The 27,728-nt window shown below is 39.9% G+C and overlaps 1 protein-coding gene across 1 annotated transcript in view; it reads right to left on the bottom strand.

Moving 5' to 3' along the window:
* IMPG1 (interphotoreceptor matrix proteoglycan 1) overlaps window positions 1-27,728 on the bottom strand; it is a 318,324-nt gene that overhangs the window by 180,513 nt on the left and 110,083 nt on the right. Inside the window, exon 2 of the mRNA XM_036768304.1 lies at window positions 10,320-10,441. Within this exon, the coding sequence (XP_036624199.1) occupies window positions 10,320-10,441 (122 nt within the window). The remainder of the gene's footprint in view (window positions 1-10,319; window positions 10,442-27,728) is intronic.

Genomic DNA, 27,728 nt, shown 5'->3' with positions numbered 1-27,728 from the left:
CATCCTCAATGTCTGACCAAGCTCTAAACACTCCACAGCACCTGCCTCAGTGGTCTTGGAGCAAATTGTTCTCACCTGCCCATTCTTCATGGGGAAATCTTCACACGCTTGGGGTAAACATCCCCCTAACTCACTTTAACAGGTTTGAGACCTGTTGGTTACCCTCAACCTAGGTTAGCTCGTTTGCTAAGATGGTTTTACTGGGGTGTGGCCACTTGGCATGCTACAGCTTCTTGGAGCCATAGGTGAGAGTTGGGTGATAAGTGGACACCACAGGTGAATGACCAGCCCTGGAAAGGGCTCAGCAAGCCCTAATACCAGAGGAGCTAGTCCTCCCTGAACATCCCATAGGCCCTTGAATGTTGTGTATATGAACAAAATATTTTTTTTATTTTCATTTTTCTTTTTTTTTCTTTTTTTAATTTATTTAACATATTTAGTTTTCAGCATTGATTTTTACAAGACTTTGAATTACAAATTTTCTCCCCATTTCTACCCTCCCCTCACTCCAAGATGGCATATATTCTGGTTGCCCTGTTCCCCAGTCAGTCCTCCCCTCTGTCACCCCACTCCCCTCCCATCCCCTTTTCCCTTCCTTTCTTGTAGGGCAAGATAAATATCTACGCACCATTGCCTGTGTATCTTACTTTCTAGTTGCATGTAAAAACATTTTTTTTTGTTTTTGAACATCTGTTTTTAAAACTTTGAGTTCCAAATTCTCTCACCTCTTCCCTTCCCACCCACCCTCCCTAATAAGTCACACAATTCAACATAGGCCACATGTGTATCATTATGTATAACCCTTCCACCATACTCATGTTGTGAGAGACTTACTATATTTTGCTCCTTCCCAACCCATCCCCCTTTATTAAATTTTCTCCCTTGACCCTGTCCCCTTTCAAAAGTGTTCATTTTTGACTACCTCCACCCCCATCAGCCCTCCCCTCCATCATCCCCCCCATTTTTTTATCTTCTTCCCTCTTCTTTCCTGTGGGGTAATATTCCCAATTGGGTATGTATGGTATTCCCTCCTTAGGCCAAATCTGATGAGAGCAATGTTTGTTCATTCCCCCCCTCACCTACCCTCTCACCTCCTCCCACAGAACTGCTTCCTCTTACCACCTTTATGTGAGATAATCCACCCCATTCTATCTCTCCTTATCTCCCTCTCTCAGTATGTTCCTCTCTCATGCCTTAATTTGATTTTATTTCTTTTAGATATCTTCCCTTCATCTTCAACTCACCCTGTGTCCGCTCTGTCTCTCTCTCTCTCTCTCCATATATATATATATATATATATATATATACACATATAGATATATACATACATACACATTCACCCATATATATACATAAACATATATGTATGCATATTCCCTTCAGCTACCCTAATACTGAGGTCTCATGAATCATACTTGTCATCTTTCCATGTATGAGTGTCAACAAAACAGTTCACCTTTAGTAAGTCCCTTGGAATTTCTTTTTCTTGTTCTTTTTCTTGATTACCTTTTCATGCTTCTCTTGATTCTTGTGTTTGAAAGTCAAATTTTCTATTCAGTTCTGGTCTTTTCACTGAGAAAGCTTGAAAGTCCTCTATTTTATTGAAAATCCATATTTTGCCTTGGAGCATGATACTCAGTTTTGCTGGGTAGGTGATTCTAGGTTTTAATCCTAGCTCCATTGACCTCCAGAATATTGTATTCCAAGCCCTTTGATCTCTTAATGTAGAGGCTGCCAGATCTTGGGTTATTCTGATTGTGTTTCCACAATACTCAAATTGTTTCTTTCTGGCTGTTTGCAGTATTTTCTCCTTGATCTGGGAGCTTTGGAATTTGGTGACAATAATCCCGGGAGATTTCTTTTTGGGATCTATTTGAGGAGGCGATTGATGGATTCTTTCAATTTCTATTTTGCCCTGTGGCTCTAGAATATCAGGGCAGTTCTCCTTGATAATTTCTTGAAAGATGATATCTAGGCTCTTTTTTTGATCATGGCTTTCAGGTAGTCCAATAATTTTTAAATTATCTCTCCTGGATCTATTTTCCAGGTCAGTGGTTTTTCCAAAGAGATATTTGACATTGTCTTCCATTTTTTCATTCCTTTGGTTCTGTTTTATAATATCTTGATTTCTCATAAAGTCACTAGCTTCCACTTGCTCCAATCTAATTTTTAAAGTAGTATTTTCTTCAGTGGTCTTTTGGACCTCCTTTTCCATTTGGCTAATTCTGCCTTTCAAGGCATTCTTCTCCTCATTGGCTTTTTGGAGCTCTTTTGCCATTTGAGTTAGTCTGTTTTTTAAGGTATTGTTTTCTTTAGTGTATTTTTCAGTATTTTTTGGGTCTCTTTTAGGAAGTCATTGATTTAATTTTCATGGTTTTCTCGCATCCTTCTCATTTCTCTTTCCAATTTTTCCTCTACTTCTCTAATTTGCTTTTCCAAATCCTTTTTGAGCTCTTCCATGGCCTGGGACCAGTTCATGTTTTTCTTGGAGGCTTTTGGTGTAGGCTCTTGCACTTTATTGACTTCTTTAGGCTGTATGTTTTGGTCTTCTTTGTCAGCAAAGAAAGAATGCAAAGTCTGAGACTGAATCTCGGTGCATTTTTGCTGCCTGGCCATATTCCCAGCCAACTAACTTGACCTTTGAGTTTTTCAGTGGGGTATGACTGCTTGCAGACTAAAGAGTTCTATGTTCCACATTTGGGGGGGATGTGCCAGCTCTGCCACACCAGCATTGCTCCTTCCCCAAGAACCCCCAACCCGGACTGGGCTTAGATCTTCAGCAGGCTGTGCACTCCTGCTCTGATCCTCCACTTAATTCCTCCCACCAGGTGGGCCTGGGACCGGAAGCAACAACAGCCTTGGCTGCCCCACCTCCACTGCCCCCGGGGCTGGAAGCTGAACTGCGAACTCCTTCCACTCCTGCAGCTTTTCCCACTAACCTTCTCAGCAGTCTTTGGTGTTTGTGGGTTGAGAAGTCTCATAACTGCCGCAGCTCACTGATTCATGGCGCTAGGGCATGCTCTGCCCGGTTGCTGGTGTGGTTGGTCCCCGCCGCTCAGGCTGGGCTCTGCTCCACTCCGTTCCCAGCTCCCAGCTCCCAGCTCCGTGTGGGATAGACCTCACCCAGAGACCATCCAGGCTGTCCTGGGCTGGAGCCCTGCTTCCCTCTGCTGTTTTGTGGGTTCTGCCATTCTAGGATTGGTTCAGAGCCATTTTTTATAGGTTTTTGGAGAGACTCGGTACAGAGCTCACGCTAGTCCCTGCTTACCAGCTGCCATCTTGGCTCCGCTCCCTCCATATGAACAAAATATTAAGATATTAGGGTAGAAAAGGAGTTGCAAGACAGTTTTGGGGGGTATTGTATGCCGGGCAAAGAATTTTTTATTTTATCCTATATTCTAATTCCAAGTTTTCTAGGTTGTGTGATCCTGGACTCCTATGGAAGAGCTGAAATGGGAGATTTCTCAATCATCACCTGCCTTGGAAGATGTTTCAAGATTAAGCACAGATCTAAGAGTTTGATTATTTGACTTTCTAGAGAGAGAAGGGGAGTTCCTGAGCAGCAGGTCTTTTGAGAAGAGAGAAAGATTGTCCATATCACACCAAAACCGGAGAGCAGTAAAAGTCTAAAATCATAAGATGAGAAAACAGAAGACCTGTATTTTGTTCCCTTCTATAACTGTGATTTATTTGGAAGTGAAGTCTGATGGAAATGGATTTGCTTGTCCAGAAACCTCACATTGTTTGTTGGTTGACTTCCACAGAGTCCAACCTACAATAAGTGAGCCAACTAGCATTTTTTTAAGCACTTGGTGTTGTGAGATGCTTGAATAGTCAGTCTCATTTGTTAGGCTTATGCTATGTGCTAGGCACTGTCCTAGGTGCTAGGGATACAAAGAATGGCAAATAACAGTACCTGTTCTCAAAGACTTAACAGTCCAATGGGGAGAGACAACATGTAAATAACTATGTACAAATGAGATACAGGACAAATTGAAGATAATTAACAGAGGTAAATCACTATAATTTAAAGGGGTTGGTAAAAGACTTCTTGAAGAAGGTAGAACTTTAGCTGAGACTTGAAGGAAGGGAAGGTAGGAGGTGGAGATGATTCTAGGCTTGGGGAAAGTCAGTGAAAAAGTGGGGAGTCCAGAGATGGAGTGTTGTGTATGAGGAACAACAAGGGGCAGGTGACATTAGATTACAGAATACATTGTGGGGTATAAGGTGTAAGACTAGGGGACTAGACAGGTTGGAAGGATCTAGATTATAAAAGTCTTTATAAACCTAATAGAAGATCTTATATTTGAACCTATAAGCAATAGGGAGCCACTGGAGTTGATTAAAGTGGGGGTGGTGTTTACATGGTCAGACATGCTTTAGGAAGATCAGTTTATCTGGTCTGGAATGGGGGGAGCAGGCAGACCAACCATCAGGACATTTCAATGATCTAGGCATGAAGTGATGAGAGATTGCACCAGAGTGGTGGCAGTGTTAGAGAAGAGAAATATGAGAGATGTTATGAAGATAGAAATGATGGGACTTGGCAACTTGGGGCCAGAATTGAGGAGTCAAGAATGACACCTAGGTTGTGAACTTGAGTGACTAGGAGGAAGTTAGGAAGAAGGGAAGGTTGGGAGGATGGAAATAAAGAGCTCAGTTCTGGACTTGTTGAACTTCACATTCTATAAGCCATCCAGTTTGAGATGTCTAGCAGTCAGTTAAAGATGTGAGACAAGGTCAGGACAGAGGCTGGGGTGGGACAAATACATTTGATAATTATCTGCATAAAGATGATAGTTTAATTCATGGGGACTGTTGAGATCATCAGGTGAAATAAGTATAGAGGGGAAAAGAGAAGAGCGCCCAGGACAGAGCTCTAGGGGACACCCACATTTAACAAACATGACATAGATGAAGAATTAGCAAAGGAGACTGAGAAAAAAAGAGGTTGGACAGGTAGGAGGAGAATGAAGAGAGATCAGTATCACAAAAACCTAGAGAGAAGATAGTAGTCAACAGTGTCAGAAGCTGCAGAAAGCTCAAGAAGGATGAGGATTGGAAAAAGACCACTAGATTCAGCAATTAAGAAAGAAATGGAGGACAGCTAGTTGGCATAGTGGGTAGAGCATCCGCCCTGGAGTCAGGAGAACTTGAGTTCAAATCTGGTCTCACTCAGATACTTGACACTTACTAGGTGCATGAACCAGGGCAAGTCACTTAACCCTGATTGTCTCGGGGGGAAAAGATCATTGGTAACTTTGGAGAGAGCAATTTCAGTTGAATGGTGAGATCAGTAGAGAGTTAAAAAAGGGAGTAAGACGAAAGGAAGTAGAAGCATCAATTATAGACAAGGAGGCAATATGAGTTTCAGAGGTACTGCTTCAGACCCTGTGGAAAAAGATTTCCCTGCAATGCCACAGTGTTGTCCTCCTGGTGACAAATTTAGTTCCTTTCAAAAGAGCATCTGCTTTATGTGTTTTCTATACCTGGTTATGGGCTCTGGTGAATTCTTTTATCCTCACTATTTTCTATAGGGTGTGATGAAGGCAATCCTCTATCTGATGTACATTTGTTACCTTGAGTCCTGTGTGATATAGGAACTAGGGGCCCTGTTACTCACAGTTGTGGGAACCTAGATATGAACATTTTTGGAAATTTTCTGCTGTAAATTCTGAGTGAGTATTAGGTGCCATAGAGATATTGATCTTTTAGGGCCATTTCTGAAATCAGATGTAGTCCATGAGCCCAGATATTGGTGGCCTGGGGCATGACTTACATAGCACATTTGTTTTTGATCTAAAATATCAACAAAGTAAATTGCTGTGCCATTAAGGCCACCTGTGCATTTACTAAGAAATCTGTTTCTCACATTTTCACAGCAAAATATGTGTATATGTGTTTGTGCATGTGTGTGCATGTGTGTGTGTGTGTGTGTGTGTGTGTGTGAGAGAGAGAGAGAGAGAGAGAGAGAGAGAGAGAGAGAGAGAGAGAGAGAGGGAGAGGAGAGACACAGCAATAGGGAAAGAGAAGAGTCCAATCTGATAACACATATTAGTATTTTGAAGGTCAAGAGGTTCCTATTTTAAAGGCTCTAGTTCTTTTGGAGAATTACCAAAAGCAGAGTCCTTAACACTCCTGAACTTTATTGACATTGTTCTTTTTTATTTAGCTGAAAATAGGATTTCCTATCATAATTATTAATGGTCATGTTTTTCAATACTTCTATTTCTAAAGAAATAAAAAAATGATGATAATAGTCATCCTGAATTCCTCAGAAACCCGACAACAACACATTTAAAAGCATTGTGGCACTTTGAACTTCAACTTTACTATTTCAAAGTTCTGAGAAAACACATTTCACTACATTGAGCTTTCCAGTGAAGTGCTTTAGTTACCAGCTCCTCTGTCTCCACTATTCTGTCCATGACATAGAGATGTTAAGTATTGTATGTGCTTAAGGTTATATAATAGGCAGTGAAGGTCATCTTCAAGTAAATGCTCATCTTCAAGGTGATATATGTTGCAACATGGCATAACAATAATGCTACTTGCTGCAACTGTGGCTATGTAAGACCAACAACACCAGCACACAGGAAGGCTGCTAGCATGGGTTCTTTGGTATGCTTTTCAAAGGAAAGAAACTTTAAGAGGTTAACAATATCACTTTAATTAAACATACATATATCATTCACTTAGTTCAGGAGGAAAAGCCAGCACCCTGAACTTCAGAGCAAATACAAACAGAAATCACAAACAGAGACAATATAAACAGAGCAAACACACACAGTAATCAATAGACAGGCCTCTAGCTGTCTGACCAAAGAATTACACAGTTACCAGAGAGAGAGGCACCAACATCTGGGTTTTCAAAGCTGGGGGACTCCAGCAGCTACACAGAGTCTTATCTGGTCAAATCACATGACACTCTTCTAGTGAGAGAGAGCCCCAAACAAAATGCTAACCTCTGAGTTTATATACCCTGTTGTAGCCAGAATGGCCTTTGTTTTCTTTGAATGACTCAGTTTACCTCATTGAGCTTCCCTGGACGCTGGGGCTTGCTCTTCCGGGGCAGGACCAGAACTTCCTGTGTGATGAGTCATGGGGCTGGCTGAGGGGAGGTGTTAATGTCTATGCTAGGGGGAGGGGCCAACTCAGGAACCAATCGGCCCTGGTCATTCAGGCGGAGCTTGATGATGTCAAAAACTCTATAAGAGGGGAGAGGACAGCTTGAAGATCCTCTTTTCCTTTTCCGGTTGGAGCCAGTTACAGCGACAGTTACAGCTACAGTTGGAGCCAGAGGCAGTTACAGAGGCAGTTACGACAGTTACGTCAGTTACAGACACAGACACAGCTGAGGCAGGAGCTGCCAGTAGCAGAGCTGATCTACGGGAGGAAGCTGAACAAAGACTTCAGGCCAGTGGGTAATCTTATTACCATCGAGGGGGAAGCATGATTTTGCTTTACGCAATCATGCTTCTCTGTAGCCTCCTGGTTACTCTTGCAAGGCGTACTTATTGGGCCTGGAAGATTTTGATCAACATATCAAAATGGGGCTTCTGGTTCATGGGTTGGTTACTGTGGAGCCTAAATAAATGTTTTGATTCTTCTGCCTTCTACTTTGAGAGTTTCTTATATCCGGCGGTTCTGAACCTTTCAGACATGTTTATGATCCTCTTTGAGATTATAAACTCTGCCCTCCTGTTACATTGAACCCTCCAGGGTTCAAGTCCCTGTTCGGGCGCCAAATGTAACAGGAGGGCAGAGTTTATAATCTCAAAGAGGATCATAAACATGTCTGAAAGGTTCGGAACCGCCGGATATAAGAAACTCTCAAAGTAGAAGGCAGAAGAATCAAAACATTTATTTAGGCTCCACAGTAACCAACCCATGAACCAGAAGCCCCATTTTGATATGTTGATCAAAATCTTCCAGGCCCAATAAGTACGCCTTGCAAGAGTAACCAGGAGGCTACAGAGAAGCATGATTGCGTAAAGCAAAATCATGCTTCCCCCTCAATGGTAATAAGATTACCCACTGGCCTGAAGTCTTTGTTCAGCTTCCTCCCGTAGATCAGCTCTGCTACTGGCAGCTCCTGCCTCAGCTGTGTCTGTGTCTGTAACTGACGTAACTGTCGTAACTGCCTCTGTAACTGCCTCTGGCTCCAACTGTAGCTGTAACTGTCGCTGTAACTGGCTCCAACCGGAAAAGGAAAAGAGGATCTTCAAGCTGTCCTCTCCCCTCTTATAGAGTTTTTGACATCATCAAGCTCCGCCTGAATGACCAGGGCCGATTGGTTCCTGAGTTGGCCCCTCCCCCTAGCATAGACATTAACACCTCCCCTCAGCCAGCCCCATGACTCATCACACAGGAAGTTCTGGTCCTGCCCCGGAAGAGCAAGCCCCAGCGTCCAGGGAAGCTCAATGAGGTAAACTGAGTCATTCAAAGAAAACAAAGGCCATTCTGGCTACACCTGTTCAGGGTCAAAAGGCATCACAACCATGTGACTCAAACCTTTGTGATCTAGGCTTTCTTGTTTCTTAGGCAGGTCAAAGACTCTTGATTCAATCAAAGACTCTTGATTGAAACAGAGGACTCAATCAAAGGCACTTGATTACCTCAGTGCTTCAAAAGAGAAAACAGTAAAAAAAAAAGCCCCACCCTAATTACCATTACAACATAATAGAAACATACTTTATGGGAAATTAAATTATTCTTTAAGTGGAGAGAAAATAAATAATTGTAAAATTAATGAAAATGACTTTACCACATTGTCCTTAGTGAAATATATTACCTAAAGAGTGATGTGCCTGCTTTTGGATAAAATGATCAGCCAATCAAACAGTTATTAACTGATCTCTAAGCCATTTTTCATGTTCTAGCAGCACTTCTATGCATTTTTCTGTTTAATTAGAACGCCTGATCACTAACCTTGACAAGCATCTCTAGAACAAGAATGATATACATCCATTATAACTAAAACAGTGCTTTTAGGGACCAACAATCACTCCTTTAAGTGCTATTGTATTTAATTACAACTCCCTGTTAATTAATTCAGAAGTGCTTCTTCTAGCTGGCTGTCTGTTAATAATCATAGATTCTTAAAGAGGTAAGGTCTTTCTCTTTTTCTCCAGTCTGGTGGAATTTCTCTAATGCATTAAAAATGTACACATAAAGCATGAATAGGGGAGTGATTTTTTGACACTGCCACCATAATTCCAAGTAAGTAGACCTAAATGGGTCAAACAGAGCCCTTAATGATCACTATACAGAAACATTCTACTTTGACTCAACCCCTCTGGCATCATTAATAGAGGGAACTTTTTTTGGTTAAAAAATTAGGCTTTAAGAAAATGCTAAGTTTTTCTTCTTGTCAGAAAAAGAAATAAAAATACTATAAGACCAAAGATCCAGTAACAATGTTGTTTTGTGACAATATCAAATTAAATTCAATATTTATTGGGGGCTACTTATGTGTAGGGAGCTATCTTAGGTGCTGAAAGGTGACTGTCATAACCTTCCACTTAAATTTTCAAGTGCTTGCCTTACTACTTATAGGTAGGATACTTAAATGAGTACCTTGGATGCATAAAAGACTTTGTTTCTCTCTGAAGAGGCCCTTGTTTGTTTCTTTAGCAGAACAGCAGAGAGAATACCACTCTCCAACTGAGTCAATTTTATGAGACATTTCTTTGGTTCCAAAATGTCCAACATCATTAAACAGTCCTTCAAACTTGAAATGTTGAGCCACCCCATGAGGAAAAATTTTTCATTCTGTTACTATTTTAACCTAATTGTAATCTTGCTGCATATTCATTTCTATTCAACTCAGCAATGATTTTCTAACTGTGTACTAAATTCAAGGCACTGGGTTCACAAGAAGGGAGTATAAATTCTAGTTTGAGAGATCTAAAAAGACCACCTAGAGGAGGGGGCATTTGAGTGGGATCTTGAAGGATCTCGAATGATGGTGATGTGCATATTGAAGCAGGGAAGCAAGGCAGGGAGTGTATACCCAACACAAATAACAACATGAATAAAAGTGTGAAAATGATTGATTGCTTTGGCTGAAGCTTGGGGCAAGTGATGTCCTGCCACTTCTAACAGAGATAACATATCTAAGTTCATATCTCTCATGGTCTTGACTAAGCTCCATTATTAACCAAGGTAGCAACGTACAATATCTGAGACAACTCATATGGCATGGTTACTTACACTAGGTAAGTAGAGAGAAAAGCAATTGGGGGTGAGGGTGGGGAGAGCAGCAGTAATATTTAAAGCAGTGCCCTCTAAGGGAGGGGCAGATCTTCAGAGCTCACCTTGATCTTTAGCTTTTCTACCATAAGCAAACAGTTGTAGGGTTGCACATAAAAGCTGTCTGCAAGGAGAACTAGGCGAAGAGTAGCAGATGGAATCTGAAAAAAGCTGGCTGCAATCATATCTGCAGCAAGATAGAAGCAGAGAGGTGGCCATTTTCATGAGGGTGGGCATAATAGCAACCAAGAGAGAAGGGACCAATGTCTTCATCTGCCCTCATTATTTTCTGAGGTTCTTCCAAGTGGGAGGATTGGGAGGACAACAAAGAACCTTCCCCAGACTGCAGATTCAGCAGGTCTATAGGTTACCCCTCACTCCAGCCTTAGCTCTGCAGAGTTTGCCCTAGTCTGGCCTTTGATTTCTTACCCACAAGCAATTCAACCTCCTCAAACCTTAGTAGGAATCAAAATGGAAATGAAATGACTTGGGCTTTTCTCTTTTTTGACACAAATAATTATAAATAGAATAATAGGAGAGCAAATGGGCAGCTAAAGTGAGAGGCAGCTAAGTGATGAAGTGGACAGGGTGCTGGAGTCCTGAAGAACTGACTTCCTATAGTGCCTCAGACATTTGCAGGCTGTGTGATTCTGGGGAAAACACTTAATCTTTGTCGGCCTTCATTTCCTCATTTGTAAAATGGAAATAATGCTGGCACCTACCTCTCTGGATTGTTGCGAGGATCAAGTGAGATGATACATGTAAAGCACTCTGCAAACTTCTAACTAACTAATAATAGCTAGTTATTATTAGAATAAGACAAAGTGCCACTTTGTACTCTCCCTCTGTACTGCTGTGGTCAGACAACGTTTGGAATGTTGTTGTCAGCTCTTGGAAACACAGATTAGGAGGGACATGAACAAACTGGAGCTTCTAGTGAAGGGCAACCAGGATGGTGAATGGCCTCATGAGCATTCCATATAAGAATCAGTTTGAGGGAACTTGGGTTGTTTGGCCTGAAGAAGGGAAGACTTGGGAGGATGTGATGGATATCTTTAAATATTTGAAAGGTTGTCATTTGGAAGAGAAGTTAGATTTGTTCTGTTTGGCCCTAGTGGGCAGGACTGGGAGAAACAGATGAAAGTGACAAAGAAGAAAATTTTAATTCAACGTAAAGAAAAACTTCCCAACACAGCTAGCTAAAAATAAAATGGGCTGCCTCATTTTGGTGGTTGTCCCCTCACTCAGGTCTTTGAGGACCACTTATTGGGTATGTGGTCTTTTATGGTTATGGTTTGGACTAGCAGCCATTTAAGTACGCTTTTAACTCTGTGACTCACCCAAGGTCACGTACATTCAGAATTAGAATTTGAACCTAGGTCTCCTGATTGGGTATTTAGCTTTTTTTGGACTGTATGAGTTCTTTTTTTCTCTATTTACTAAGCCAAAGGATTCATAAGCCACAATAAGAGACCACAAGGTACACATTTTCCCTTCTATTATTTCATGCTTAGCACGAGGACAATTACCCAATCTAAAATGCTAACTGCAGTGATACCTTCATTGAGGTTTTGAGAACAAACTTATTTTGGATGAAATTATTCTGGGTGAGGTGAAGGTTGCAGAAATTTTTAGTTTCCACAGAAATGGCCCATGGCATCATTAGCTGAGCCAGAGAAACAGGCACATTTGCATCAGGGTCTAAGCCTGACTGAGGGAAGGTTCATATTCCTGGGCCAGCATGGTCAATTTATCTGTACTTTTCTAACTTCTGTGTCACTGGCAGAGATCTTCTGAACTGTAGTGGAAAGGGAACCATTTCTATGCCTTAATAAAGTCAAGATCATCATCATGTAAGCTCTTTGAGAGCAGGAATCATTTAATTTCTTCTCTGGAGGAAAAGAATTATACAATTTCCTGCAGGATCTCTTAATTATTTTGGATGAGGTTTAATTTCTTCTTCCTTTGAATTGATTTCTTTTTAACAGAGATTTGTTCCATTGTTAATGACAATTAATAATATCCCTTTGTCATCTTTAGACTGAGAGCTGTGGAAGAACAAAACCAAGGACCTACTCTGCTGTGTTCTCCGTAACTCTCCTAACACCGCTATGTAGTGTAGATGACACCTGATCTAATGATCCAATCAATGTGGTCCTGGAAAGTAGATCATTAGTCAGTGTCATAAAGTTGACTGAGCATGGGCTGGTTTTTATCAGCATTCATCTGTTCCAACACATTTGGCAATGTGTGTTTACAGTTTCCCACTTCTACCTCTAGATGGCAGTTGTATGCAAAGTTCTCATATTTGCATTCCAAGCCCTTAGAACAGTGCCTAGAACATAGAAGACATTTAATAAATGTTTGTTGATTAATTAATCATCATCAGTAACACTTGGATCTATGTCTAAAACAGTATAATGGAAGTTCCAGCTTTTGTTTATTGGCAGTTTGCCAATTACCTCATTTGGTTTTGCCTTATCAACACCCATTTCCCATTCTTTCCATCTTCATCTGTGTCAATAATGCAAATCTGACATTACGGAAATACCTTGTAGCTCTAGGGTGCAGATTGCTGACTTCTCTGACTTCCTTTGAGTCCTAGCTAAAATTCCAACTTCTGCAAGGAGCCTTTCTGGGTCCCCCTTGTTAGGGCCTTCTCTCTGTTGATTACTTCCAATTTATTCTTTATTATTTACATAACTTGTTTATGTTATAGTTGTTCACATGTCATCCATTAGACTGTGAGCTCCTGGAGAGCAAGGATTGCCTTTTATCTTTACCTAGAACTTAGCAAAGTACTTGGCACACAGTAGGTGCTTAATAAATGCTTTTTGTCATGTCATGAAGAAAATTCTGCAGGAAATAAACAAACTCAGATGCACTCAGCAGAAACTATGGTGACTGTGTGTATAATTATTGGGAGTGTCAGAGTTAGATTGTATAAAAAAGAAAGCAACTGCTCAAGTGGTACATCTATAACATTTACTTATAAGTTGATACCCCTCTTAAAAGCAAATAACATGTACCTATTAGGACCAAAGTTAGGGACTCAGTACTGGTGATCCGATCTAGCCATCTTTGTTAGTATTTCCGAGATGAATTCTTATTGAGAAGGACTGTAATTCTGTACATTTATACCTCAGATACTAATATAAGAGGATGATGTATTACAGACAATTTCCTTCATCTAGTGTTTGAGATTCCCCCTCACATTTGACCCTTCATGTCAGACCATTGGGTTAATTAATTTGAGACTCATAGAAGGGACATCATGATCACCCTTATCATGACTGACTTATATAGGAAATGAAGATTTACAGAGTATTTAACATACATTGTCTCATTGGAATCTCACAACAATCCCAAGAAAGAGGTGTTACATGTATTATTATCCCAATTTAACAGTTGGGATAGCTGGAATTTAGAGAGATTAAGTGACTTGACTGTGATCACAAAGTTACTAAGTATCAGAAGCAGGATTTGAATATGTCCAGGTTGTCCTGACTCCAAGGCCAGCACTTTATGCACTATGCCTTGATATCTTTTCCTATGTATATGACACCCCTTCTAGCTTTTCTCTCCCAGCTCACACTTGAAATGGGAAGTTGGGTCCCAAAGAGTAGTAATGTCACTTCCCTGTAGATGACTACAGGTATGATGACTACTCTGATAATGACTATTATGAAACTACTCTGAATATTGGAGCTCATGAGCCTACGCCAGTGTGCTTTCCATTTATAAACAATCAATCGGATTCACTAGACTATTTGAACTTACTTAGCAGTCCCTGCAACCTCTAGCCTCAGACTCAACTAGGTTTTACTCTACTCTTTCAGCTGATAATAAACAATCAGGAGATTCAATGAGATCTTTTTTAAAAAAAGTCATTACTTAAATATAAGAGCAGAATAGTAGTTACAATGCATTGTCCCTCAAAACCTACGGTGCCCTCTTCCATTAAGACTCACAGAATCTAGGGTTGGAAGAGTAGGTACAAACTTGAAATATAACAGTAGTGACACATGTGGAGGAAATGCATGTGGCTAAAGTGACTCATAAATCCAGAAAAACAGGACTTAAAAGTCTTCTCTCTGGAAGCATTCATGAAATTCACTTCAGGAAAGGGAATCAGTGTAAGTGATGGATGAATTGCTGTGCTGCTAGGCTGGGTTGGGTCCCTACAGAGCATGGTGTGTCTTAACTAGACAAATGGCTCAGTATGCTTGTTATTGGCAGGGTGCAGCCTGCTGGACAGGTCAATTCAATGCCTAGAGCCGAGCAGGACCCTCAGCTGCTGGACTGGTTGCTCAGAAAGCATAGCATTTCTGCTGGGGATTTTAGGCTGAGCAGGTTGCTCAACCCTTGAGCTGGCTTCTCACAGGGGGAAGCTCTGCTTCAAGAATGGTCTGAGCAGATTGCTTGGCTGTTGAGCTGGCTCTTCACAATGTAAGCATCTGTGCTGGATGGGTTGATTCACTAAACTACTTGGACTTACTTTGCAGTCCCTACGACCTCTAGCCACACACAGATCAACTAAGTTTTACTCTACTCTTTCAGCCGAGATTTCAAAGTACCTTTTTTTTTTAAGATAGAGAACTACTGCGCCCTTTCAGAAAGGACAGAGACCCTTAGTTTAGGACTTAAAAAACAAACAACTTTCCAGATCATCTCCCTCAGGACCTTGGCTTTGAGGTTATTACTTGGGAGTGGGGTGGTGATAGAGTTTGGGGGTGGGTAGAAAAAGTTTATCTTTTGTTTGACAATTCTTCCTAGTTCAGACCTGGGTCCCCTTGGTGAGGAACCCTAACCTAACTCATGGTAACTATCCAATTGCATTTCTCAGATTCCTATTTGGTAAATATGGGGCTAGGGCTAGAGCTTGTGATGCAAACTGTGCCCTGGGGAAAATGCAACTGAACTCTTTAAAGCCTCAGACCATTTGCACTTAGTGATTAAAGGCTAGGTAAAAAATGAGGCAAAATGATGGCCTAGTTTGCCTTCACAAAAGAATAAATCTCTTTGCGCCAGACAAACTGAGACCTGGGAAAGACCTTAGCTTAAAAAGGCCAAGGTCTCCCATTGCATCCAGAGCCCATTGCTCGTTGCCTTGAATTATGTCTTGCCACTGGACTCCCAGTGACTCTGGAGGAGAGGGTGATATCTTTGCACAGCTCTGCCTCACTTAAATCCAATTCGCTTGCAAGTTAAGATATCACCTTCCTTATGTCATTAACAACATTTGCACTTGAAAGGGCCTCACATTTTTATTGTTTCTGTCTTTATCCCTTATGACCTTCAACTTAGTTAAAATTCAACCAGGGGACACTTGAACATGGACATTCTGTACTTGTGGTCCTAGAATACTGGAGAAAACTGAACTGGAATTCTTGTCTGACTTGGTCAGATTCTTGAGGATAATGGCCCCTGATGACCCGGCCTCCGCCTGGATTACTTAGGTTTTTATCTGAAAATACATTTCTATGGCTCCACTATTTCTATTCTTAAGAAATCTCTCCTGGGGAAGAAGATTCTGGACTTTTTGAGGTTTTTAGGGATGATTCCAATCACATTCTATTGGCCAGGACTTGACCTGACACACAACTGCCATCTAGAGGTAGAACTGGGAAACTGTAAGCACATATTACAAACTGTTCAAACAGACTAATGGAGCCCAACCCAGCACATGCTCACTACTTTATGATGTACATTGATTGAATCATAAAATCAGCAGCCTTCTACACTGTGTAGCAAAGTGTTATGAGAGGTACAGACCAAATCTTCGGTTTTATCCTTTCACAACCGATAGGCTAAGGACTCAGGGCTGTCCAACCTTAGGTTTTTATTGAAACAATAGACAACATATTTTGATTTGCCATTTTAGTGAGAGCTCTGCAGTAGCTCAGCTTCATTTACTAGAGCATTTATGTAAATTTCTATGCTGGTAAGCAGGCCCTATAAATCTCACTGGCCGCATTTTGGACAGCCCTGATCTAAGGTGATAAAACACATAGATAGCATTTGCTGTCATTGCCAATGGAGTAAATCCCTGTGAGAAATAATAATTCAAAAGACAAAGAAATTAAACATTATCCCCAATAATGCAGAGATCCTGCAGGGAATTGTATAATTCTTTTCTCCCAGACATCCTTAAAAATACCTAATGATTTATGGAAATTACAAACAAATGAGCAGCAGTATGGAGGAATGGATGGATTGCTTGACCTGAAGTTAGGAGAGATCTCAATTAAAATCCCACCTCTGACTCTTATTACTTCTGTGAGCGAGGCAGGTCACTTAGCCCTTCCGAACCTCAATTTCCTTATCTGTGAAAGTGGGGCTTAGGTAAAATAATGTGAAAAGTGCTTGGTAAACTCTAACTCACTATATAAATGGATCTTTTATGTCAGGTTGCTGGAAGGGCGCAGAGAGGGACCAGGAGTGAACCTGTGATTTTTTTGGTATAGGGAATTTCCAATGAGGAAACTCCCTCTATTGACGCAGATGAGTGTCTGCTCTGCAATTTATAGAGTTGTCTGGGGGTATTCAGAGGTTAAGAGACTTGCTAGTACGTGTCATAGGCAGGACTTGCACCTAGGTGTTTCTGACTTCAGGGCTGGCTCTCTGGTCACTGTGCAGTGTTGCCTTTCATCGTTGTTATATGCATTGGCTATGATTAGAGTTGACTGCAAATAAAAAAGCAAACAAATAACTGTGTGTGCATGTATAATCTAAAGTTAATCTAAATGAATTCCACATATACATATATGTGTGTGTATATGTGTAAATGTATATGTGTATATCTATCTCATGTTTATTGACGGTAGACCAGACCCAAGTTTAGTCTTAACAAAAAATTTATAACACTTCAAATTCCTACAGTGCTTTATGATTTACATAATACTTTCCTAACAATCACTCCATTTCTATGACCTACTTACTCATACTCTGACCCTCTGGCTCTGGGTCAGTTACTCCAGGATGGGTACCCTTTGTTCCTCTGCAGAGATTCTGATGGGGACTCCACATTGAGCCATTTAGATATAGCATCTGTCAGGACTCATTCATCACTGTCTCCAGATGCTCAGATCATTCTCACATTTCCCCAAGGTGTCCTCCTGGACCATGGTAATGTAGAACTTATCACTTCTTCCTAGCAGCATCCCTTACACTATGTTGGGGTCTTGGCAACATTTCCTTCTTACATAGCTCCCCCTGTAGGGCATGGGAATAATCCTCAAATTGATTCCCAGGAGTAGCCCTGCATAGCCTCTATTTCCTTAAGATCAACATATAAATTAGGTAAGCACAAAGCTAGTTCATAAAAACACACATACATAAACATGTATTTTATATATATATATACATATATGTACACACACACACACACATATATATATATATGTACACACATATAACAGTTATAACTCACCAAGAGTATGATTTTAACAGTAGCTAGGTTTTTGAATTTATACATTTCTCTTTTGCTCTAGATATATTCATTCATTTAACCAGCATTTATTAAGCCTTCCCATCCACTTCCACATGCCAGGCATGAACCAATCAATCAATAAACATTTATTAAGTACCTACAATATTCTAGGCACTATGCTAAGTGCTTGGGGATCGGAAAAGAGGCAAATGATAGTCCCCTTCCCTTTGAGGACATCTCTCTATCCATGATGTCTCATATGATGCAAATAGGAGTAAATATTATCCTTATTTTACATGTGAGCAAACAGACTCAGAAAGAGTAAGTGGTACAGAATTAAATAAGTCCATACTACTAGTAGTGGATGAAATGAGGACTCGAAACTAGTTCTTCTGACTCAAGTCCTATGTTCCATCCACTCTTTGTACAATGTTCTTGTCACAGTACCATTCCATCTCGTGCTAGTGCTCTCTTCCCATAGTGTAAGACAAGGAGAGAAACTTAAGCTTTAGTTCTCGAAAACATGGAGCAAGAACACAAAAATCACAGAATTTAGGAGATGGAAGGGACTTCAGTGGTCATTCTTAGCTGACCCATATCTGAAAAAGGATCCTCTATGACATTCCTAACAAGTCGCCTACAGCAATCTCAAGTAGCCTTTGTTTGAAGACTTCAAGTGAGGATCAACTCAATACCTCCTGAAGAAGACAGTTCTACTTTTGGGTAGTTCAAATTGTTATGAAGTTCTTCCTGATATGAAGTCAGATTCTTGCCTATTTACACTTTCTACCCATTGCTCCTAATTCTGCCCTTCAGGATTCCCAAGAACAGATCTGATCACTTTTTCACTTAACAGCCCTTCAAATACTTGAAGATAGCTATCACGTCCCTCCTGAGATTTTCTTCTGCAGACTTAAAATTCTCTACTCCTTTCTCTAATTCTCATATGGCCTGAACTCAAGGTACTTTACCATCTTATTGCCTTACTCTAGACACCCTCAAGCTGATCAATGTCCTTACTATTATGCTAACAGTGGTTTAGGACTGCAAATACTTTCATGTACAATATTTAATTTGATACTAGGATTCTGTGATTTAGAGCTAGAAAGTATCTTAGACTTCAGATCAGGAATATATCTGGTCAAATTCCCCCCTTTTTATTTTTTTCCTTCTTTTCTCTAATTTTTCTTTCCTTCTCTTTCCTTCCTTCATTCTCCCTTCCTTCCTCTCTTCCTTTCTTTCCTTCCTACCTTTCCTTTCCTTTCCTTTCCTTCCTTCCTTCCTTCCTCCCTTCCTTCCCTCCTTCCTCCCTCAAAGAAAAACAAGGTTTGATTCTAGTCTCTAACACTGTCTCTGTTGACTCAGCGAAGTCACTTAACCTCTTAATGACACAGGCAATTCTCAAAGTTGCAGAGCAGTTGACAATCTGCATTGGCAGAGGAACTTTGCTCACTGGGATATCCTTATGCTAATGAAACCACAGGTCTGGGCTTTAAAAAATATGGAAATAGGTAGGTAAAGAATTTTCATGCCCATTGTATAGATGAACACTCAGAAAGGCTATATGTGACTTGTCCAAGTTCACATGCTAGCAAGTGATAGAGCCAGGCCACAGACCCACATCTTTTGGCTTAAATTCAGTGCTCTCTTCACTACCTTGGATCACTTCTCTGGGCTTGATATAAATTATGGCTTGACGGGAATTCTTCAGCCCCTGAAACTACACCGAAATTCTGGACTTTCTGTGGCATCAGCAAGAAATGGATGGACCATTAAATATAACTGCTACAGGACCAATCTGAATATGGGGCAAACAAAAGGTTTCAAAATGATGGTATTGAGAAACTTGATGCCAGTGCAGCTGACATTTAATTTTCTCCAAAGCCCTTATGGGAGCCACAGACATCTTCAAGAACAAATGAATATTTAGTTTGCTGTGCCAGGGTCTCTCTGTTTCCCACTCAGGCTGATGTTTCATTAGCAAGAAGCTCACCTCTGATAGATGCCAGTGGGATGTGAAGGTGTGTGACACAAGCACTGAATTCTTAATTAGTCATCTGCTTATGCTGATTTTTTGAGAGCTTTAAATGGAATTGTTTTTAGACCACTACAGTGAAAATTAGACACTAAGGGACAATACTGACTGAGTCCACTCTCATACTTTCTTACTTATGCATTTACAATCCAATCAGCAAACCTGTCTTGCCATTCTGATTCTGGGACCATACGTAGCTCTGTCAACGTACTTAGTTGATGTGCTGTCTCCCTTCTGTATTGGTCTGGGATTTTCCAGAACCATTAGTGTCTGACTCCTTGAAAAAGTTAGAAATGATCTTACTCAGTGACACTTTATAAACTGAATTTTGTGTAGTAAATGAAACCTCTCTTGGGCCTTAATCTGTGAGATTAGGACTGTATAAGGAAGATAAATCTGCCTGTCCAGATTTATTTTTGGCTTTTATTTTCCTCACGTTCAGCCTCCCGTTATTCCAAAAGCCCTTTAAGACTATACTGAACATAGCTCTAACTGGCAGGAACTTTTTTTTTCACCTGTTTTTTAAATGTGATACTGATGACATATTTTTTTGCACCATAATCATTTCCTAATGTTCCCTCACTCTTCCCCTGCCTTGTGACAACCAAAAAAGATTAAGTGACAGAGAGAGGACAGCAAGAACATCTACGACGTATGCAGTATTCAAATTGTGCTTCAATTCTTTGCCAACGGGAGGAAATGTGTTTTCTGTCTTCTGGGATCAAGATTGGTTATTGCCAGCTGATATTTTGATAGGTTGCCTTTTTCTCTCCCAGAAAGACATTGTGCTACAAAGAGCCCTTGTCTTTGTAGCTAGGAGACTTGGTTCTTTTACTTATCAACTGGATGACCTTGGGCAAATCACTTATCTCTGAGTCTTAGTTTTCTCATCCGAAGAATGAGCATGGTAGAGTGAATGTCTTCTAAGGTCCTTTGTGGCTCTAAACTTATGATCTTGAAAGAACTTTTGGGCATAAAAGATTACATCTGTGATTTTATTTGTATAAGGAATTTCCAAATGAAAAAAGTCTTCTTGTTAATGCAGATCATGTCTGAGAATTGTCTAGAGGACTGAATCCAGTGGAAAGACACAAATCCAGATGATTGGCAGTGGCCCAGGATGTGGTGGATGACCTTCACATCCGCAATGTCTGATCAAGCTCTCAGTGTTCCCCTGAGCCTGCTTTAGCTACTTTCATGGACATTGGAACAAATTGTTCTCACGTGCCCATTCCACTGGAGGAAGTTTCCACGTGCTTGGAGTAGACACTCTCCTAACTCACTGATGGGTTTGAGGCCTGTCAGTTACCCTTAACCTGGTTTAGCCCGTCTGCTGAAATAGTTTACCAGGGTGTGGCTACTGCATGGGCTATATTCTTGGAGCCACAGGTGAAGTTGGGTGAAGGTGGGTACACCAAAGATGGATGAACAGCTCTGAAAAGGGCTCAGCTGATTCCGTACTGGATCCACTAGAAATGTTACATAACTTCAACTGGCCCTCATTGCTGTAAGGTAATCCTTTAATATCTCCCTAATTAACTCACTTTCTCATTCCCTGCAACACTGTTTCAAACTTTTGTATCACTTCTCAAACCTCCCATGGTTTCCCCTCACCCCACCTTCTCAGCTGAGAGCCTTGTCTCATATTTTATTGAAAAAAATTGAGGCTATTCACCAAGAGCTCTCTCTTTTTCTCTTCTCCTCATCTCATACAACACAGATCTTTTCTGCGACTATGTCCTTCCTTACCCTTACCTCATTTGAAGAGGTGGCACTTCTCCTTGCCAAGGCCAACCCCTCTATAAGCACATTCTATCCTGTCTTAACAGATTGTCTTCTCTATTATCCCCACTCATCACTTATCTTCAATCTATCCCTTACTACTGGCTGCTTTCTTTACAGCCTACAAACATGTATATTTATATGTCTTCATCCACACCCCCATATAATCCATCTATTTCAGCTATCATTCCACATCTCTCCAGCCTTTTGTGGCTAAAATCCTTGAGAAGGTTTGTTACAATAGATGCCTCTCCCCCCTTTCACTCTTCTTAATTCTCTACAATCTGACTTTGAATATTATAATTTAACAGAAGCTGCTCTCTCCAAAGCTCCTGATGATCTCCTAGCTGCCACATCCAATGACTTTTTCTAATCCTTTTTATCCTCTTTGAAGCCTTTGACATTGTCAATAACCCTATTCTTGATATTCTCTTCTCTCTAGGTTTTCTGCACACTAGTATCTCCTGGTTTTCCTCCCCATCTGACTGATCTTTATGCAGTCCCCTTTGTTGAATTTTCATTCAAGTCATCTCCATTAACTGTGGGTGTCCCCCAGGGATCTGTCTTGAGCCCTCTTCTCCCTCTATACTATTTCGTTGGTGATCTCCTCATTTCTAGTGGATTTAATTATCATCTCTATGCTGATGATTTTCAAATCTGCTTTTCCAGACCTAACCTCTCTTTGACATCTTGAACCATAAATGTAATATGTAGACTGTAGATAACTGTAAGATGTCCTGTAGAAATCTTATATTCAACAGTTCAACACTGAATTCATCATCTTTCCCTCCAAACCTTACCCACTTCCAAACCTCCTTATTATTCTCAAGGGCACCAACTTTCTCCCAATTCCCCAGGCTCCCAAACTAAGTGTCTTCCTTGATTCCTCATTCTCTCTCACTTCCTCCCCCCCCCCCATTCAATCTTTTGCTAAGGCCTATCGATTTTGCCTTTGTAACATCTCTTGTACATGTTCCCTTCTCTCTTCTGATTCTACCACTCCTTTGGAGCAATCCTGCATCATCTCATGCCTGAACTATTTCAATAGTGTGCTGGTTGATCTGCTTGCCACAAGTCTCTTCCCACTCCAGTTTATCCTCCATTCAGCTCTGTCAAAGTGATCTTCCTTAAGAGCAGCTCAGACCATGGCACCCTCCTATTCAATGAACTCCAGTGGCTCCCTATCACCAACAGGATCAAAATTTTAAAATCCTCTGTTAGCTGTTCAAAGCTATTTATAACCTAGCCCTTTCCTACCTTTCTCATCTTTCACCTTATATCCTCCCATATATCCTTCGTATTCTTTGATCCAATGACACTGTCCTTCTTGCTGTTTCTTGAACAAGACACTATATCTCCCATTTCCAGGCATTTTCACTGGCTAACCCTCATGCACTGAATGCTCTTCCTCCTCATCTCTACCTCCTGTCTTCCCTGTCTTCCTTCAAGTCTCAGCTAAAATTCTACCTTCTACAGTCTTTCTCAGTCCCTCTTAATTCCAGTGCCTTCCCTCTGTTAATTATTTCCTATTTATCCTGCATAAATTTGTTTGTTAATAGTTGTTTGCATGTTGACCCTCCCCTCCCCTTAGACTGTGAGCCCTTTGAGGGCAGGGAATATCTTTTGCCTTTCTTTGTATCTTGTGTGCTCAGCACAGTGCCTGACATATAGTAGGTGCTTAATAAATGTTTCTTGACTGATTTACTTATATATACTCTGCAGCCTAGTTATACTTGTGTAATGTTAATGGGGAGGGGTATAAGATCTTCCCTACCCATTAGTAGGCCTAATGTCCACATTAAGGGCAGCTTGTTTTCTTGTAGGAGGGCTTACAAACCTTTTGTTAATTTCTAATTAGGCACTGAGCCTAAAGAGTATATATTCTGAGGGCTTTTGCTTTGGGGGCTTGCTTATGAGAAAGATGTTGTGATGCACTGGTCAAGACTCTGAGTGGCCATATGTTCAGAGTTCTCAGACGCCTCAGAGGTAAAGGCTCTCTCGATCCAGTGGTGGAAGTAAAGCTTTGATTCAAGCAGTAGAACCCTGTCTGTTGGTCTTTATTTCTCTTTTCTGTATTTCCTACGTTTGTATTTTATGTGATTAAAAAAGAAATATTTTTGACCCCTGAAACAGCTATGTTTCCTTAGCAAAGCAGATAAAAGAACCTGCACTAGCAACCATCCTGGGTATGCCAGTGTGGTTGTTATTACAACTTGCTATGCCTTGCTCAGGATAATTTGTCTCCTGTCTCCACACCTTTACGCCATCTGTCCTCCATGCCTAGAATGATCTTCCTCACCTCTACCTTTTGATATCCCTATAGACACAACTCAAATACTGCCCTCTGCAGGGGTCTTTCCAGTGTCCACAGGCATGTGAGCCTTTCTCCTTCATGTTCCATCCCTTCTACCCTGAATCTACAGTGTTTATTCCTATTTAATAACACGTTGCCTCCCTCAATAGTATATAAACCCCATGAAGGCAGGGGAAAGTTTTCTATTTTTGCCTTTATTTGTATTCTCAGTACTTAGCATAATGTGTATCACATAGAAAGCACTTTATTTTTATAATTAATTAATTAATTTTTACTTTTCACATTCACTTCCATAAGATTTTGAGTTTTGAATTTTACCCTCTTCTCTCCCTTCCCCAACATGGCATGCAATCTGATATAGGCTTTACTTACATGTTCATATTGAACATATTTTCACATTAGTCATGATGTAAAGAAGAATTAGAAATAATAGGAGGAACCACAAGAAAGAAGAAATAAAACAAAACAACAAAAGAAAAGGAGAGCAAATATTATGCTTCCATTTGCATTCAGACTCCAGAGTTCTTTCTCTGGATGTAGATAGTATTTTCCATTGTGAGTCTTTTGGAGTTGTCTTAGATTCTTGCATTTGCTGAGAAGAGAGAAGTCTATGAAGGTCAGTCATTGAACGATGTGGCTGTTACTACGTATAATGTTCTCCTGGTTCTGCCCATTTCACTCAGCATCAGTTCATATAAGTCTTTCCAGGCTTTAACAAGTGCAGCTTTAAACTTAAGCTTTTCTAAAGTCTGCCTGTTCATCATTTCTTATAGCACAATAGTATTCCATTAAATTCATATGCCACAACTTGTTCAGCCATTCCCGAATTGATGGACCTCCCCTCAATTTCCAGTTCTTTGCCACCACAAAAGAGCTGCTATGAATATTTTTGTACAAGTGGGTCCTAGGAAGCACTTTGAAAATGCTTGTTGATGGACAAAATAAGTTCTCAGGACATTTCTTTGTCTTTTTTTTGACAAATAGATGCAGAGAGGCTTTGGATAAAATCAAGTATTTGGACAAGTGCTTTAATTGGCAGCTATTTATAACTAGAAATCCTGTAAAAGCCTTACATCTCTTCCTGTTTTGCAGCTGTGAGTGCCACACCATTCCCTTTCTCCCTCTATTACTGCATTTGGCTCTGCTAATATGCTCTAAAGCATAGAATATATACTTACGCTGACTGAGCCTATTTTTTATCCATAGGGATAAAAAGCAAGGGGAAACATGAAGGAGTTGACTTCTAAATTGATGTAATAGGGGAGCGACAACTCTGTATAGAAAAGGCAAAAATGTCTCAAGTAAAGAATTCTGTGTAAGCATTTCTATTACTTGAATATAATATATTAGGTCAGTTACTGAGCTGGGCTCAGGAGCTAATCTGCAGGTGGTGACAATTATTAAGCTGTAAGCAATGGTAATATCTAAATATTTTCCTTACTTACCAACTGGGAAATAGTACAGGCAGTGTCCAAATTATGAATAAGTTGAAATTCATATTTACAAATGATATCTGACATATTTACCAACAATACTTGACAAATACTGCTTTCGAGTTTGTAAAGCACTTTATGTGTAGTATCTCATTTGTGCCTCATGACAGTGCAGCAAGGTAGGTATTAAGAGTTTATTTCCATTTTTATAGAAAAGGGAAAGGAAACTGAGGCTCCATGAGGTTAAGTGATTTTCTCATGGTCACACAGCTAATAAGTCTCAGAGGTAAGATTTGGACCCAGATCTTCCTAGCTTCAAGACTAGCCAGACAATACCATGCTGCCTCTGAAATAATTTGTTTGCAACCAGGGACCCATGGAAGATGTCATATGTAGTAACTAGGTCACACATCATATTATTTAGAACTGGAAGAACTTGTTAGACATTATCTGATCTAACACCCTTATTTTAAAGATTTAACTCATCTGAATTCTATAAATTTATTTCATTTTAACTAGTATTTTATTTTTGCCAGTTACATGTAAAGACAATTTTTAACATTCTTTTTAAATAAAATTTTGTGTTCCAAATTTTCTTCCCCCTTCCTAAAATGGTAAGCAATTTGACATGTTATACATATGTGCAATCATATAAAACATATTTCCATATTAGTCATGTTATAAAAGAAGAAACAGACCAAAAGAAAAAAAAAGAAAAAAATAAAATGAAAATATTATGCTTTGATCTGCATTCAGATTCCATTTGTTCTTTCTCTGAATGTGGATGGCATTTTCCATCATGAGTCTTTTGCAACTGTCTTGGATCATTGTATTGCTGAGAAGAGCTAAGTCACTCAGTTGATCACTGCCCAATGTTGCTGTTTCTACATACAATGTTCTCTTGGTTCTGCTGACTTCACTTTGTATCACTTGATTCATCATCTGTATAACACAATACTATTCCATTACATCCATATACTACAACTTGTCCAGCCATTCCCCCATTAATGGGCATTCCCCCAATTTCCAATTCTTTGCCACCACAAAAAGAGCTGCTATATTTTCGTACATGTGGGTCCATTTCCTTTTTCATGATCTCTTTGGGATGTAGACCTAGTAGTGGTATTGCTAGATGAAAGGATATACATACTTTGATTACCTTTTGGGCATGGTTCCATGTTGTTCTCCAGAATGGTTGGATCAGTTCACAATTCCACCAACAGTGTGTGTCCCAATTTTCCCACATCCTTTCTGGCATTTATCATTTTCCTTTACTGTCATATCAGCCAAACTGGTATGATGTGGTGTCTCAGAGTTGTTTTAATTTGTATTTCTCTAATCAATTGTGATTTAGAGCATTTTTTCATGTGACAATACATAACTTTGATTTCTTTACCTGAAAACTGCCTGTAAAATCCTTTGACAATTTATCAATCAGGGAATGACTTACATTCTTATAAATTTGGCCCAGTTCTTTATATATTTAAGAAAAGAGGCTTTTATCAGAGATACTGGCTGTAAACATTATTCCCCAGTTTTCTGCTTTCCTTCTAGTCTTGCTTGCATTGATTTGTTTGTGCAAAAGCCTGTTAATTTAATACAATCAAAATTGTCCATTTTATATCTTGTAGTTCTCTCTATTTCTTGTTTGATCATAAGTTCTTCCCTTTGCCATAGATGTGACAGGTAAACTATTCCTTGCTTATGGTATCACTCTGTGTTTAAATCATGTACCCATTTTAACCTTAACTTGGTATATGGTGTAAGATGTTAATCTATACTAGTTTCTGCCATACTGTTTTTTAGTTTTCCCAGCAGTTTTTGTCAAATGGTGAGTTCTTAACCCAGAAGCTGGACTCTTTGGGTTTATCAAAGAGTAGATTGCTGTAGTCATTTACTGCTGAGCCTTCTGTACCTAATCCATTCCACTGATCCACCACTCTATTTTGTAGCCTGTATCAGATAGTTTTGATGATTGCCACTTTATTATACAGTTTGAGATCTGGTATTACTAGGCCACCTTCCTTTGAATTTTTTTTTCATTATTTCCCTCGATATTCTTGACCTTTTGTTATTCTATATGAATTTTGTTATTTTTTTCTAGCACTATATAATAATTTTTGGTACTTTGATTGATATGGCATGGAATAGGTAAACTAATTTAGGCAGAATTATCATTTTATTATATTGTCTTGGCCTACCCATGAGGAGTTGATATTTTTCCAATTGTTTACTTCTGATTTCATTTGTGTGAAAAGTGCTTTGTAACTATGTTCAGACTTCCAAGTACTTTATGTTGTCTACAATTATTTTAAATGGAATTTCTCTTTCTGTTTCTTGATGCTGGACTTTGTTGGTAATATATAGAAATGATGACGATTTATGTGGGTTTATTTTATATCCTGCAACTTTGCTAAAGTTGTTAATTATTTCAAGTAGTTTTTTTAGTTGATTCTCTAAGTATACCATCATATCATA

This window comes from Trichosurus vulpecula, chromosome 7 (genome assembly GCF_011100635.1).
Source record: "Trichosurus vulpecula isolate mTriVul1 chromosome 7, mTriVul1.pri, whole genome shotgun sequence".
NCBI lineage: Eukaryota > Metazoa > Chordata > Mammalia > Diprotodontia > Phalangeridae > Trichosurus > Trichosurus vulpecula.
The sequence above is the reverse complement of the archived record's forward strand: the minus strand, read 5'-3'. Positions and strand labels throughout refer to the sequence as shown.